The sequence below is a fragment of the Oculina patagonica genome, chromosome 2 (genome assembly GCF_052425735.1).
Source record: "Oculina patagonica isolate OP01 chromosome 2, crgOcupat, whole genome shotgun sequence".
NCBI classification, from domain to species: Eukaryota; Metazoa; Cnidaria; class Anthozoa; order Scleractinia; family Oculinidae; genus Oculina; species Oculina patagonica.
Window position 1 is genome coordinate 23,986,782 of NC_135759.1, and position 15,546 is coordinate 24,002,327.

The 15,546-nt window shown below is 40.5% G+C and overlaps 2 protein-coding genes across 3 annotated transcripts in view; both read right to left on the reverse strand.

Moving 5' to 3' along the window:
- Positions 1-957: 957 nt before the first annotated feature.
- LOC144643653 (alpha-L-fucosidase-like) overlaps positions 958-15,546 on the reverse strand; it is a 29,306-nt gene continuing 14,717 nt past the window's right edge. For both annotated transcript variants that reach the window (XM_078502971.1, XM_078502972.1), the window contains exons 8-9: positions 2,039-2,209; positions 958-1,372 (exon numbers count right to left, since the gene is read on the reverse strand). In XM_078502971.1, the coding sequence (XP_078359097.1) occupies positions 1,129-1,372; positions 2,039-2,209 (415 nt within the window). In that variant the 3' untranslated portion in view covers positions 958-1,128. The remainder of the gene's footprint in view (positions 1,373-2,038; positions 2,210-15,546) is intronic.
- LOC144643656 (uncharacterized) lies at positions 5,724-7,615 on the reverse strand. The gene is made up of 2 exons (XM_078502974.1): positions 7,164-7,615; positions 5,724-6,837 (listed from the first exon to the last, which is right to left on the reverse strand). Exons 1-2 carry the CDS (start codon positions 7,353-7,355, stop codon positions 6,310-6,312), a joined length of 720 nt encoding a protein of 239 aa, XP_078359100.1. The 5' UTR covers positions 7,356-7,615; the 3' UTR covers positions 5,724-6,309.

The window sequence follows — 15,546 nt, forward strand, 5'->3', positions numbered from 1 at the left end:
TGAGAATCAGGCTACGACGAGACAAGATAACTAATAAATTTTGACCCATTTTTAAGAGTGCAGTACTAATTTCAATATAAATAAGTGCTCTATAGGATTTCCATAGGAGACTTGCTATTCCCCATAACACGGCTTCATTTGGCCAGCCAACATTCTCGCTTCTGGCAGGAATCCAAGCTGGACCTGCCAACCGGTGAAACGTAGACTTCGGACTGCGGTCATCTATTAGCGTGATGAATACATTATATTTTCTGTCCTACCCCAATGCTGACCCCAGACTGAAAATTTTATGTTCATCCTATATGCATGACAATTTTTATCGTTAAATAAAAACCTTTCACTTTCTCTATTTAAAAACTGCCACGCGCAAAAAAGGCATTTAACATCAGCCAAATAACAAACCCTCAGGGTGAATTTATGAGGAGGCTTGAAGTTTGCAACACCCATATACTCTGGGTTTCCCAACAGTAGTTAAACTCATTTCTCTAGTTCCTCAGTCTAAACGCCGGAGTTTGGGTTAAAAAACAGGGAAAGGTGTGTTAGGCTCAGAACAATATCTCTCTCTCAGTCATTTTGCAAGAGGGTGGCTAACTACACCGAGAAACGTTTGTAACCAGAATGTCGAACAAAAAGTTCTGACTATGCGCAGTTTGTCTCATTATCCTTCACATTCAGCAAAAGGTTACATCTCCACTTCAAAATTTCCAGCAAACAGAATTCCGAATGCCTCACCGGCAAGAACTCGCGGGGCCGCGTGGTGTCCTCATTTGCAGTGCTTCTCAACCTGGTGCCCTTAAAAAATGGGCCAGAGGTTAGCTGGCAAATAGCTTTGTTACTTTAAAACTGACAAACGAGAGCGCGAAACTACTTTACCAAAAACCTGTCAACTTAATGTTTGAGATGACTATCAGGTGTTTCATTCAAAAGAAGGCAAAGAAATAACAAAAGAGAGACAGCTACAAAATGTATATCTTTAATTTTGATCTATTCTCAATTCTTTAAGCTAGTACTACATAAATTTGATAAAATCCTACATTCATCACAAAGCCAAGGGTGTGATTGTTGCATGGGTCCTTGAGAAAATAGCGCGTTTTGGTTGATCGCAGGTTACATAAAAGCTATGCTGATTTAGTGAACGTATTCCAGCTTGAAAACCCAGGCCCATTTGGACTTCAGTTTGTTCGCGGGGATGCAAGGAACTGTTACTATTATGCCACCTTTGTCGCCAGCTGGCTTCCAAGCAAACTTTCCTTCGTAACCTAACATGGTAACTTGAGTGTGTTCAGTGGAGATTGGAGCTCCGAGAGTGAGTTCACCGGTAAATGGCCACCCAAGGGCAATGGCGTACACGGTGCCATTCTTGGACGTGTACCTAGTAAAAAATAACAAACAACAATTACTTGGTGTTGAGATAAATTGTTCTCGATTAAACAACAGCCTCTTTATATTTTTGCGTTCAATTCTAGTACGAATCCCTTTAGCCTGGTTCTTATATAGTCGCCCCGATCATTTCTATCACCTCTGTAGCCTGCGTTGCAGACGAACAAAACCCCGGGGTTTTGTTCGTCTGCAACGCAGGCTATCACCTCTGTCGCTTCAAAAAGTTTGCTTGCGATCGGGGCGATTATATGAGAACATAACACAGACGATCTCTAACGTCAGCGGCGATTGAGGCGATCACGAACGCTTGGATAGGCCGTGTTGAATCCTTTTAGCTTCCCTTTTCCTTCTTCTCCGTAAAACTGCAATAACTGAGAAGATAGGAGGCCACGAGTTCTGCTCTTTCATTGAAGGCTGCTATTGTGTTCGATCTAGGGCTGAAATGATTGTTTTTCGTAGGTCTTCGCTCATGCCAGGCGATCGCAACGATCATATGAGAACCCCCGATCGCTCCCAATCGCTTCGATCGCCTACAATCTTCTCAGTATTTGCAAACGATCGAGAACCAGCTTTTTCAAAACGTAACAAGTGTATACAACGTTTGCTACAGTGTGGCGTGTTGCCGATTGACCGACGGGTGGATCATTCAGAAACTAACCAGACATCTTTGTTAAGAGTGTCGTTTTGAACTCTCCAAGGTTTGGTGCTGTAAATAGCTTCACCATTCACAGACAGCCACTGTCCCATCTGCAGCAGACGTTCCTCAAATGCGGGAATGATACGGCCGTCTGCTGTCGGGCCAACATTCAACAACATGTTTCCACCACAGCTGTAAAGAATGAAGACAGATAAATAAGGCCCAATTTACGTGGAAAGAGAATGGCATGTTTTCAGCTTTCGATCAGTTACCATGTGAAGGATTGCATTTGGCCCTATCGCTAGGATCATCCTATCTGAGATAAGGGATGATCCTAGGGCCAAATGCAATCCTTTACATGTAAACTGAAAGCTGAAAACATTTCGCGCTCGGATGATCCTAGTACTAGGGCCATTCTATTTTACATGAAAGGACGATGATCCTATAAACTAGTATTAGGATCATCCTCTTAACATGTAAATGAGGCCTCAGAAATACAGTGCACAGACGCCGATCCGTTCGCCCATCCCCGATACCCCAACCACGTCCTTCGTGCATTTAGAAAAACTTGGCCTCGATACAAGCTGTAACTGGAATCAAGCTGTCTTTTTGCCTCACGCTCGTGTCACGTATCTAGCCACGTGACAAGAGAAGATGTAGCGGCTTTCTGCATTCATTAGTCTGAGTTGGTTTGCTGTTTGACAAAGAATCGGGAAAAAACTTGAGACCGTTTACATTTCACCATGAAGAGAATTTTGGTAATTACTGTGGCTTGCAACAAGTGCAGTAGTCTCTCTCGTTGGCTCCACAAAAATAGTATAAAAGCAAGAGTTGACTGCTATAAAATACAGGACATGTACCCGTTGAAGACGCGGCAAGGTCATACGTGCGAGCGTAGTAACTTTAAATAGACGGCTGTGAAGTGTTAAACAAATGGTATCTCAATGGACGGTCAGGGAAAATATGAACAATCGTCCTTGACTTGTCCTCACTCTCGGCAAAAAAATTATGTTTTGTTTTATTCATCCGACCGCTAAACTCTATTTCTGCCGATTTTGAGCCCTCTAGGCTCATTAGCACCTCCCTGACTCTCATTTTCCTTGCGAACTCCTCTCTACCCTTAACGAATTATTCATGTTCTCCCTTCTGTCGAATGGGTTCCTGTAATATTTTCCAGGGCCGTTTATTATCAAATAAAGTAACACTGAAATGTACAAATCGTCTCCAAGAAAATGTATCGTGTGCTTTTTATTATGGGATACGTCATTTCACGTGCAATGCGCGGTTAAACGTAGCCAGCTCTTTACTACTTAACTGATCATTCTTATAAAGGAAATATCTGACAAACATTTACAAAACAAATCTTGTCTACACGATAGAGTCAGTTGTCACTGATAAAACCAGTCACTCACTCATTTTAAATTGATCAAAAATGATAAAATCATAAATATCTGTTCCTTATATTCCTGTTGTTTAGGTTATTAGTTTAAACATATAAAGATAGTGTTTGATCCACTCGCTTTTCTTCAATCCGTAATAACACACTACAATAATTCAATAGTCTTCAAATAGTTCCATCAATGCCTGGGCGTTAGTTGCTGCTCTCTACAATCTCGCTGTTTGCTGCAATGTCCTTCAAATCTCTTGAAACTGGTCTTGAAAATGTTATATGCGGGCTGCAAAGAAATGGAGCAGCTTCCTCTCCTTTTAAATAAGCCACAAATGCAGGCTCCGTATAAGGCAGGTCCGCCATGTTATCTTGGGATATATCACTGAACTCTTCCAACACGCGTTGGACGTATGCGCGAATTTCCTGCGGCGCGCATAACAGCACATTTACCACAGCATTCAACATACAAAGACAGTGGTGATGGATCTTGCGTTTCCTCTTTACCTCTTTTGTAGCTGATGTGTTCTTAAGAGCTTTTGCGACATTTTTGCCAGATAACTCTTGCTGGTCAACATTCTCTGTTCTGCAATCCGCAATGGAGCCTCTTAAGATCAGTTCTTCCACTGGTGGTGGTTGCATTGTAATTCTTCTTTTATTTCTTTTCTTGCTTGTTGATGTGCTTTTCTTTCCTCTGTAGGCCTTCTTGTAGTTGGTCTGTTGAGCTGCGCTTTTGTAACCTCCAGTTTCGACGATCTCTGATTTTCTTTGTGGGCAGCGCACACCTTGCACTGTTTCCTCGCCTTTTATGTACGCTATAAATGCGGGATTCGTGTACTGCTCGGCGACGGTCTTTTCTCCGTAAATGTCATTAAACGTTTTCAACTCGCTTTGAACATAAGCGCGAACTTTCCGCACCAAAGATATCACCGCATTTGTCAAAACAAAAGGTATAAATAGAAAAGTGATAATGAACAAATTGCGAAGGACAGACTTTCCGCTTTTCATCTTTGTATCCATCCGTCTCGAACTCTGAACAAATTTAGTTCAGTCGTTTGTGACGACATTCCATTTCGTCTGTTCCGTCATTTGTCTTGCGCGTGCTGCACGCGCGAGTCCACGCGCGCGCTGCTAAAATAGAGCGTGCTTTCGGGTCACGTGCCTAGACACTTGACTCTAGGATATATGGGGCTTTTTTGCATTCCTGTGTAAGAATTCCTAAAACTTCTAATGTAAGATTCCTGTGATTTCCAACATGACATTGATTAGGTTACATTTATGAATAAAGCACGTTCTTGAAACGAAAGAGATCACTTTTAACAGTTTTCCATAATGTGTAAGGATACGGCCTCATGCAACATCTTTATACGACGAATTCGTTCATTTTTATTCATCACTGTTTTTGCAACTTTTGTTAAGCAACAACAACTGGAAGTCCAAAAATAAACGTAACCATAACACCAGAAAAATCTAACAATCATATTGAGCGAATTAAGCTTTCAGTTTACATGCGTGCGAGTGGGTTGCATCTAGCCCTCGTGCTAGGATTATTCTACCTCGCAGATAGAATACTTCTAGCACTAGGAATATTCTTTTCATGTAAATAGGGCCTAAAAAACATAATACACAGACCTTAATCCAATACCCATCCACACTTTGCGCACTTAGTAGAACTTGCCCTAAATACAAGCTGTAATTAGTGTAAATTCGCCTTCCTTTTTGACTCGTGAAAGCTCCGAAAAATATAATGGTGGAAAGCAAAAGGGTTGACTGCTATAAAACGCAGGGGAAATGTATCATGGCGGCCGGACGCATCATAGCATGCTCGCTAAAACTTTTACTAATTTTAGCTACTGTTCTACCTGTTTTTTCGAGAAAATGTCCTCTCAAGGAAGGAAGAAGTTTCTACCGCCCTGCTGAAGGGCTCGACACTGCCTTTTGTGCGGGGATTGACCTGCAACCCGACTGTTTATCCAAATTGCAGGTTTAAACATCGTGGCAAACGTTTCCTGTCAAGTAGATTGCAATACACGGCCAAAGGGACAAGCAGTTTTAACTTGGACAGACACTTGCTGTCTTGTGGCGATATAGCAACTAATCCTGGACCTATTAGGGGACGAAATCTTCACCGAAATATCCTTGCGGGGAATGTCAGAAAGCAGTAAGAAACAACCAGGATGCCATTTTGTGCATCAACTGTAATAAATGGTCGCACGCCAAATGTCTTCCAATGTCTCGTCCCATCTTTCAATACTATTTAGAAAGGCCTGACATTGAATGGTGTTGCCTTACCTGTGCTCTTCCGCCATTGAATGATTCTTTCTTCGTAGAAGACTCGGAAGGAGAGGAATTATCCAGTATAATGGCAATCAATCCACCGGAAAGTGATCAAGAGAGATTAGTACAAGAAAATGCTGGCGAAATGCTACTGTCCGAAGACGAGGAAATTATTGCGGATGAATTCTACCGGTTTCGCTCCCAATCGAATTCGCACCGTCCGAGTTCGCTCCCACCTTATACCGCGTTCGCACCCTGTGTGACCGAGTTCGCTCCCTAGTGTGACCGAGTTCGCTCCCTAGTATGACCGAGTTCGCACCCACCATTTTCGAGTTCGTATCTAACTTTTTCGAGCCTTCTTAACCGAGTTTTCAGTCGCAGCCATTTTGAAACTTAAGACACGGACGCGAGATCTGGGGCGACCGGAAACAGCAACGTAAGATGTTGTTTCCGGTCGGTTGAAATACTGTATGCAAACAGTTGTGGACAGATTAATAGAGTACCCAGCCCAAAAAACAGACTACAAAACACAAACCAATTGTTGATCATGACTTTTATATATTTGGTGGCTCCTAAAGGAACCGTTTTTTTGCGTGACCGAGCCACAAGGCTACAAAGTCACGAGTGACTACTCGGTGCGTGGTCCGTGCAGCTTGGAGCACGCCGTCAGCAGCTGCTTGACTGTCTTTTCCCCGTTTTTGTGCTGATCCCACAAGCTGAAAATTCTGGCCTGCAGCTGGCGGTAAGTCTTCCTTTGGTAGCGGCGTAGTTTCTGCTCGGATACCATCCTGATTTGAAGTGTCGTCAGCCGGCTTTCCTCGTGCAGCAGTGTGATAAGCATGTAGAATGGCAGTTGACTCTTGCCCTGCGCTCTCCTGTTCAGCCCGTTGTGCCAACCTTCAACATCGTTGTTTGTCCTGATGGACTGCATGTAGACGGACCAGCTTTTTGGTGGCCAGGTGGTGCTTTTGATCCAGGTTTTCTCCACGTACTTTGCGAACTTCTTAAGCGCATCTGACGTCGCCTTTCTCTTCAGCTTCTGGAAGGACTGCTTGATTATCTTTGCTGGCAAGAAGGGAAGGGCCATCATTTTCCTTATTAAATCGTGGGTTCCCTGGTCTGAATTGTATACGGTTTGCAGGCCTAGTTCTTGAACCTGAAAAATAACAACAAGGGAAAAAGAATTCTAATTAATAATTTGATCTAAATCACTGTTGTGATTTACATCAAATTATCTTGACTTTCTTGAATTTTTTTTAGTTTATCAAACAAAATTTGACTTTGAAGAATACTTTACAATTAAATCGCGTGGTCAATAATAACACAAATATGAAATTTAGTGTTCGGGTGTTAATATTATAATCGACGTATCGACGATCAACATATCCGTCAGGCACAATTTTCATGAATTAAAAGGTCGTTGGTGTAAGAATTTCAGTGCGATGATTTAAATGGTGTATTAGTTTGTATAATATAACATACCTTTCTCCATAAAGCTTGGGTCAAGTGGAACAAGCAGCCCTTGATTTTGACCGACGGGAAAACGACGCGAAGCGCTGACCACAATGCCATTTCAAAGTCCACTGTGATTCTTTTCACGTCAGGCGAGACTGGTAAAATGCGGGCGAGGGCCTCGAAGACAGCTTTATAATCCTTCTTTTTTTTGCCAGACATGACTACGAACACCAGGGGGACTTGTTTGGTGTACTCGCCACTCCGGACAAATGCATTTATCGTAAGCAGCTGGTTAAATGGCTGACGACAGAGAACTTAAAGACTTGCCGCTGCTGACGATAGTTTTTCTTTTCTTTGGTGACTTCATAAATAAAGGCTTTCAAACGTACTTGAATTTTTTTAATTCACTATAAACATATTGTTTGGGGTTTTTTTCAGCAATGTTCTATAAAAAAGTCATGTATTTTTCAAATGTACAATTAAAGTAGAATAACGTACCATAGATTGCTCTTGCTCTGAGGTGACGGCTTCTGCGACCTCCATAGACTGATCAAAGACGGCGGCGTACGATGTATCCTAGGAGAAATAAAATCAACATTTAATGGAGAACTTAAAGACTTGCCGCTGCTGACGATAGGTTTTCTTTTCTTTGGTGACTTCATAAATAAAGGCTTTCAAACCCGCTTAACGTACTTGAATATTTTAATTCATTATAAACATTTTGTTTCATATTTTTAGCAATGTTCTATAAAAAAAAGTCATGTCAGATTTTTCAAATACAACTAAAGTAGAATAACGTACCATAGACTGCTCTTGCTCTGAGGTGACGGATTCAGCAACCTCCATAGACTGCTCAAATAGGTCTGCTGAGGAGTCCAAAGGCGGGTTAAACTCTTCGGACACGAGGATATCCGCTGACGTTTCTCCGTTCATAGTGCTCTCAGCAACGGGGTCTCCGAGACAGGATGCGCAACACCAAGTGATGTCAGCACCTTCCCGCACAGCAGTGCGATAGGCCTCTTGAGAAATACCTGTAAAACACACGGGGACAGATTTTACTAAAGGAAGACTTACACTAGACTCTCCCATCGCCCTTCTTTAATCATTCTATTATTATCGTGACTTAGATAAGTTTTAAGGTATGTTTTTGGACCCCAGGTTTAAGCATTCTAGCATTTAAACAAAGATTTAGCCAAGGTATAGAAAAATAATGTGACAAATTTCTTGGTTTAATTCGACTCCAATCTTCTTTAGAAACCCTAACCACCCCTTTTACACCCTCCTTTATTACCATACTAGCATTAAAGCTAAGATTTAACCAAGATATAGTGTGAAAAATTACGTGGTCAGTTAATCATGTTAGTCATGATAAGTAACCTCTATTACTCTATTTGAAACCGCAAGCAGACCAATTGATTATAAAAACCGGTAATTTATAAAAATCTCCCTTTTTGTAACAATCATCTTCACTTATTGACTCATGACTCACTTAAAGGATGTAACAGTGGTCCGCGAAAAGACAAAAAAAAAAAGGATTGGGATGGTACTTACCGGTATTACATGTCCGGTGATTCCATTTTGAGCAACCATCGCATTGAACTCCTTGCTGCCTTTCACGAACGGGTTCCTTACAAAAGATACAATCGTCGCTAACAGAAGCCATGTCGAGTTGATGAATATTTTCAGATGATGATTCGTTGCCGTGAAGTTGATTTTGCCGTGAGAGATTCTCGAATGTTGATCAATGATCTAATGAATGTTCAATCAGCCTACCGGTCCTTAAATACTCGACTACGTATAATTAATATATTCATTAGGATCACATTAAATTCATCTTAATGTTATGTTGATGTGTTGTTTAACTAATGTTAGTTATCACCTGGGCGAGATTTTTTCGTTTCTTTTGTTAAGGCACTAGACGTGCTAATAATTACATGTAATACTAATGAAGTAGTGGGCTGGCTTTCAAAGGTGAGATTTTTTTTCATTGTATTGTCCTTTGTGTTTCATTGCTAAGACACGCGCGTTTTAAACTAACCTATTTAGAGTTTTGAGTAAATCACTCTAGAATTTTGATTTTCAAAGTTGTCAGAATGAAAATAAACGTGGCCGTCAAAAAGCTCGTCACTGATTCTGGCGTTCTTCTGTTTTATGCGCTTCAACTCTTTAAGGCAAGCGCGTTTGAATAAAGCTTTTGTGTCGAGCGAAGGTGAGATTTTTTTTCATTATGCTGCTTCTGTGTTTCATTGCTAAATAAAGCTTTTGTGTCTAGCGAAGGTGAGATTTTTTTCATTATACTGCCTGTGTTTCATTGCTAAGACACGCGCGTTTTAAACTAACCTATTTAGAGTTTTGAGTAAATCACTCTAGAATTTTGATTTTCAAAGTTGTCAGAATGAAAATAAACGTGGCCGTCAAAAAGCTCGTCACTGATTCTGGCGTTCTTCTGTTTTATGCGCTTCAACTCTTTAAGGCAAGCGCGTTTGAATAAAGCTTTTGTGTCGAGCGAAGGTGAGATTTTTTTTCATTATGCTGCTTCTGTGTTTCATTGCTAAATAAAGCTTTTGTGTCTAGCGAAGGTGAGATTTTTTTCATTATACTGCCTGTGTTTCATTGCTATTTAAAGGCAAGCGCGTTTTGAATAAAGCTTTTGTGTCGAGCGAAGGTATTGCATTGCGAAGGTATTATATTGCTTCTGTGTTTCATTGCTAAGGCACGCGCGACACGCGCATTTCAATCTAACCTTTTAAGAGTTTTGAGTAAATCACTCTGGGATGTTGGTTAAAAAGTGTCAGTGTGAATTTAACGTGGCGGTCAAAAGGTCGCAACTGATTTTGTAGTTCTTCTGTTTTATGTGCTTCAACGCAATAAATGCAAGCGCATTTTGAATAAAGCTTTTGTGTCAAGCAAAGGTGAGATTTTATAGTTTTGAGTAAACACACTCAAACGAGCTAAGTGGGTGTTTTAAATAAAACTTTACATCAATAAAAGTCCGCGAACGCTTAAGAATCTATTATGATAACAAAGCTTGAGAAATTAAGCTTTCAGACGAGCTAAGGTTTTACTACTAGTAAATCAGAGGGAAAACTTCAGCTTTTAGGCTCAAGAAAGCGGCCAAGTTTGCGAAGGCGGGATTTTTTCGTTCTTTTGGTTTATACGAGAATTTCAATTTGATTCATCTTTTAATTCATTCGCTTTGGTATCTAGAAAGTTTAATTCATTGAAAGAAAATACAGTTGACTCCCGATAACTCGAACCCTCGCTAACTCGAACCTCGCGCTAACTCGAACCAAAATCGATTTCCCCTGGATTTCCCTTATTTACTGTAATTTTACCCTCGGTAACTCGAACCCTCGATAACTCGAATCTTCCGCTAACTCGAACCAACTTTCGTTTCCCTTCAGGTCATTTTCTATAGAATTTTACCCTCGATAACTCGAACCATGTCTGTCAATACATGACAAGTCAAAACAAACAGTGTGCTGTAGTCTAAAACCCTTGAAGGTTCGAGTTATCGGGAGTGTACTTAAGCTTTCAGTCTCATGAAAGCCTGGGTTCCACTGTTTCGTATTCAATATGGCGACCATGTTTACGATAGAAGCCTAACAGCCAGCTTAATGCAGTTCAGTTTGTCGAAGAGGAGTATAAGGAACTAAAGCAGAGTATAAGAGGAAGAAGTGTTACAAGTTTTATCTTTCAAACACAGAATAAGGTAGTAAAACCTTAGAATCACAAACTACAATTTCAATATGCTAGCGTACGCTCAACTGAATTTAAGTTAAGCTTATAGAAATCGTCTAGAAATTATCGTTTATGTTCAAAGTGTGATTTGGTATTAACTTCAACCAAAGTTATTACATGGGTGCGAACTCGGTTTTTATTAGGAGCGAACTCGGTCATACTTCCTTCATACCAGGGAGCGAACTCGGTCACACTGGGTGCGAACGCGGTATAAGGTGGGAGCGAACTCGGACGGTGCGAAATCTATTGGGAGCGAAACCGGCAGCTAGATAACGCCCAGCTAGAACTTTTAAGGAGATACCACGGTAAGGATCTTTTAATTGCCCATCTGAACATTAACAGCATTCAAAACAAATTCGAAGAACTCAGGAGTACTATCAAGACAATTCGCGCTCACATAATGTTTGTTAGCGAATCAAACAAAGATTGACGCAAGCTACCCGAATGCTCAGTTTTCTATACCGGGTTATTCCCTTTATCGTAATGACAGGAAGAAAGGCGGCGGTGGAATTATGGCTCTAATATCAACATCACTCAGTAAGAAACGGCTTAAGCTCGACAAGAATTTCAAAACATTGGAAATTATTGCTTTTGAGGTTAAGACAGAAACAGGCAATATGGTAATTATCGGTATTTATCGTCCCCCGAGGGCTTTGTGCGGTGAATACCAACTGTTACTTGAAAAAGAACTCAGTGAAGTTTGCAATTGGGCAAGTTTACAAAGCAACTTTGTAGTAGCTATTGGCGACCTGAATCTGGATAGAATGCGGCCTGACAAAGCTGAGGGCAAATTACTATTGGATTTAGAAATCGAACAAGGTTTTCAGTGCCTAATTAAAAAGCCGACAAGGATCGAAAAGCGCGGAACAACAATAACAAAGAGTCTTATATTATATTATATTTTAGTTTAAACAGTGTCCCCGATTAGTAAGCTTAAGGCTAGCTAGAAGACTAGACACTTAAATAAAGTTCTTATTATTATTATTATTATTATTATTATTATTATTATTATTATTATTATTATTATTATTATTACGTGTTACTCAGCAACAGACCTGAAGTCTTTCGGTGCTCTGGCAACTACTATCCCTGCCTGAGTGATCACGCCCTCATCTATGGAGTCTTAAAGCAGAAAATAAATCCAAACAAACCTAAATTTATCACTTTCAGAAGTTACAAGAACTTTGATTCTGATGTTTACAAGCAGCTTTTGTCCTCGTCACCTTGGCACATAGGGCAATTGTTTGACGAAGTTGACGATCAAGTACATGTCTGTAATCTGCTAATTAAGGTGATTCCACGGTATTGCATTGCGCATCCTTTCTGCGCATAAGTTTTCGCGTCATTTAGCGCGCGCACGAGCGCGCGCGCACACAGAACACTACGAGATTCCCTTCAGGCTAAGCTCGGTAGGGAAATAAATGGTCGTTTTCTCTTGAACGAGCACGGTGACCCCCATTTTTTAATGCATTAATTTAAATGTCAAACTGTTGTCTACAATATATCGCGATTTAAAAAAAAGTTTAAAATTCTACATTGAGATATTTTAATTTTAATGCCGTAAAAAACACGTTTTTAGGTAGTGCCGTTAACGTGCGCACGGAGCAAAATCTTAAATTTCTTTCATTATCTTAATTCCTGTACAATAAGAATAGTTTTTAATATAAGATAAAAGTCCTTTTTGTTGAACTAGACTAGTTCTTTAATGCAAAATGATTTTTTTCTGGAAACAATAGCGATCCCCATTTGGATTACTAGGGTTCCTAATATATATCTCGCGGGTCGTATATTTACTAAAATGCCCATCCATTTTACACAAAAACTAGCGCGGTGACCCCCATTTTTTATTTCATTTTTTTAATGCTCATAACATAATTGTAACCTGGACCAAGTTTCAGAAAATTTTTAATACTCCTTCTATTTCAGTGGAATCACCTTAATGACATACTGGATGAAGTGGCACCTGTGAAAAGAATGAGAGTGCGTGACAAGGACGTTCCATTTATGACATCCGAATGGAAAAGAGCAATCAGGGTCAAACGAAAGGCCACGGCAAGGTACTTAAAAAACAAGACACCGGAAAACTGGGATCTTAGACGAAAGTCTAGGAACGAGGCAACTAAACAGAGAAGGACAGCGATCAAGGAGTATTGGAGGAAAAAGACAGAGGACTTGAAAAACAACCCAAAGGCGTTTTTCAAGACTTTCAAACCTTTCTTAAGTACAAAGGGCTGCACTGAAAGAGAAAATATTCATTTAAATGTGAATGGAAATGTGATAAAAGATCAAAAACAAGTTGCGGAAGTACTAGTAGAACATTTTGCTACGTTAGCAGACGGAATAGGAGGTGCGGCAGCTGAGCGTAATTCAATGGAAGATTTCAAAGATCACCCCAGTGTTCAAAAGATCCAACAGGAGTACGGAATCTCGACGCAAAACATCGAAATAAAACCTGTTACGCAAGGGCAGGTCCTCGCTGTTCTTGAATCGCTGAACACAAACAAAGCTACTGGCAGTGACGGTATTCCATCTAAAGCCCTGAAAATAGGAGCGCAGCAGTTGTCCAAACCACTCACTACCCTTTTCAACTCGTGTCTAAGTAACAGTGTGTGGCCCAGTGTTTGGAAGAAAGGGGACTGGACCCCGGTGTACAAAAAAGAGGACAAGCTTTCTAAAGAGAACTACAGGCCAATTACCATCCTTCCATGTGTAAACAAAGTTCTGGAAAAACTGGTGTGTCATCAGATAGCCGCAGGTTTTGACTCCTGTATGTATGAAAACTCAACTGCATATCGTAAACATCACAGCTGTGAAACTACCTTGATCTCCCTGATCGAGGCATGGAAGAGGGCAAGGGACGAGAGTCTTGCCGTGAACATTCTTTCCACTGACATGTCAAAGGCATTTGACTCCCTACACCCACCATTGTTGTTGAGTAAGCTTAAAGCATACGGTTTCCAGGACGGACTTACAACTCCTGAAAAGCTACCTTAGGTGACAGATACAATCGTGTCAAAATGGGCAACCAAGTCAGTTCGTACAGGTTGGTGAATAGAGGCTGTCCCCAGGGCTCTGCCCTGGGGCCGTTACTATGGAACATTTTTCAGAACGACCTCCCCTTGTGCTTAGCAACCAGACCATCTATGTATGCTGACGATCATCAAATTTACCACAGTGGTCATGATCTAGGGGAGGTTACATCTAAGCTTAGTGAAAGTGCGGATCAGGCAACAAAGTGGTACGAGTCAAACTTGCTGGCCGGAAACCTAAAGAAATATCAGACGTTAAGCATCGGCTGCAGCAAGACAACTGACTCAGGCACTAGTGCAGTGATCTATACTAACAATCAGAAAATTAAGACCGCAGATACTCTTAAGCTTTTAGGGGTAACTATTGACTCCAAACTGAAATTTTCGGAACACGTTAGCTCAGCCTGCATAAAGGCAAGTCAGAGAATCGGCGTACTAATGCGACTAAGGAACTTAATCCCCACTAAGGCCAAACTTCAGTTATACAAGTCAGCTGTACTACCATACCTTACTTATTGTCACCTAGTGTGGCACTTTTGTAGAGCTAGCGATGCACGCAAACTTGAACGACTACAGGAAAGGGGCTTGAGGGCCGTTTACAAGAACAAGCATGCTAGTTATACTGATCTACTGGAGAGAGCCAAGTTGCCAACGCTAGCGAACAGGCGTTTACAGGACATATGTATTCTCATGTATAAAGTTAAACATAGATTATGTCCAAATAGCATCTGTAACATTTTTAACGAGCATAATTCCACGTATAACCTGAGACAATCAGATTTTTCTACTCCTAGATACAACACTGTTACTTATGGAAAGCACTCTTTGCGTTATGTAGGACCCAAACTATGGGGAAAACTTTCTACGGCTGACAGATCACCCAAGACTCTGCAGGCTTTCACAAACCGTATTCGCAAAAAAGATATAACTCCCTTAATGGACAGCGGCTGTAAGGGATGCATCCTATGCTGCACTTAGTGCCTCTCAAGTCAAAACATTATTATTAGATTTTAACATTTTTTACACCATAGATTATAATAACATTTTTTATATGACTTATATATATTTTTATTGTATTTATATTTAGTATTAGTGTAGCTTTTAGTTTTTTTAGCAGTGTCCCCTAATTAGTATGGTTTTATTTTCCAGGCTATAAGGCTTTGACACTTAAATAAAGTTTCTTATCTTATCTTATCTTTGTAACCAGTGGATATGCAAGGTAATACGCGCGAACGTTGTAACTTTACCCGAACAGAGAGTGTGATAAATTGGATCCGGTTACTGAGTCAATATTGCTAGCAAAGGAAGGAGATACTAGGTGAAATCAAAGGCTCTTCGAGCAACCTCATGGTAATTTGGTAATTCGATGAAGTGCCGACCTTCGCATTTTTTTTTTTCTAAATAAGTGTCCAACAAAGTAATGCAATCTCATTTCTTTTGCGTTCGAATGTTTATTTTTCCACATGAGCTGCGTCATTGATGGTTCCTGCTCTCAGGTGTCGTAGCGCTATTCAGTTTTCACCACAAAAATATTTATATTTACCGGTTAGTGTATTACCTTTGAACCCTTTTAGCATTAAGTAAATTTGTTTTGTAAATATCTGTACTTTTCTGTCAGCACGTATAGCGTTATTTTTGAG

Coding starts and splice junctions, on each gene's coding strand:
- LOC144643656 (XM_078502974.1), bottom strand. CDS start 7,355: ATGTCTGGCAAAAAAAAGAAGGATTATAAAGCTGTCTTCGAGGCCCTC. Junction 6,838..7,163: donor CCCAAGCTTTATGGAGAAAG/GTATGTTATATT, acceptor GTTATTTTTCAG/GTTCAAGAACTAGGCCTGCA.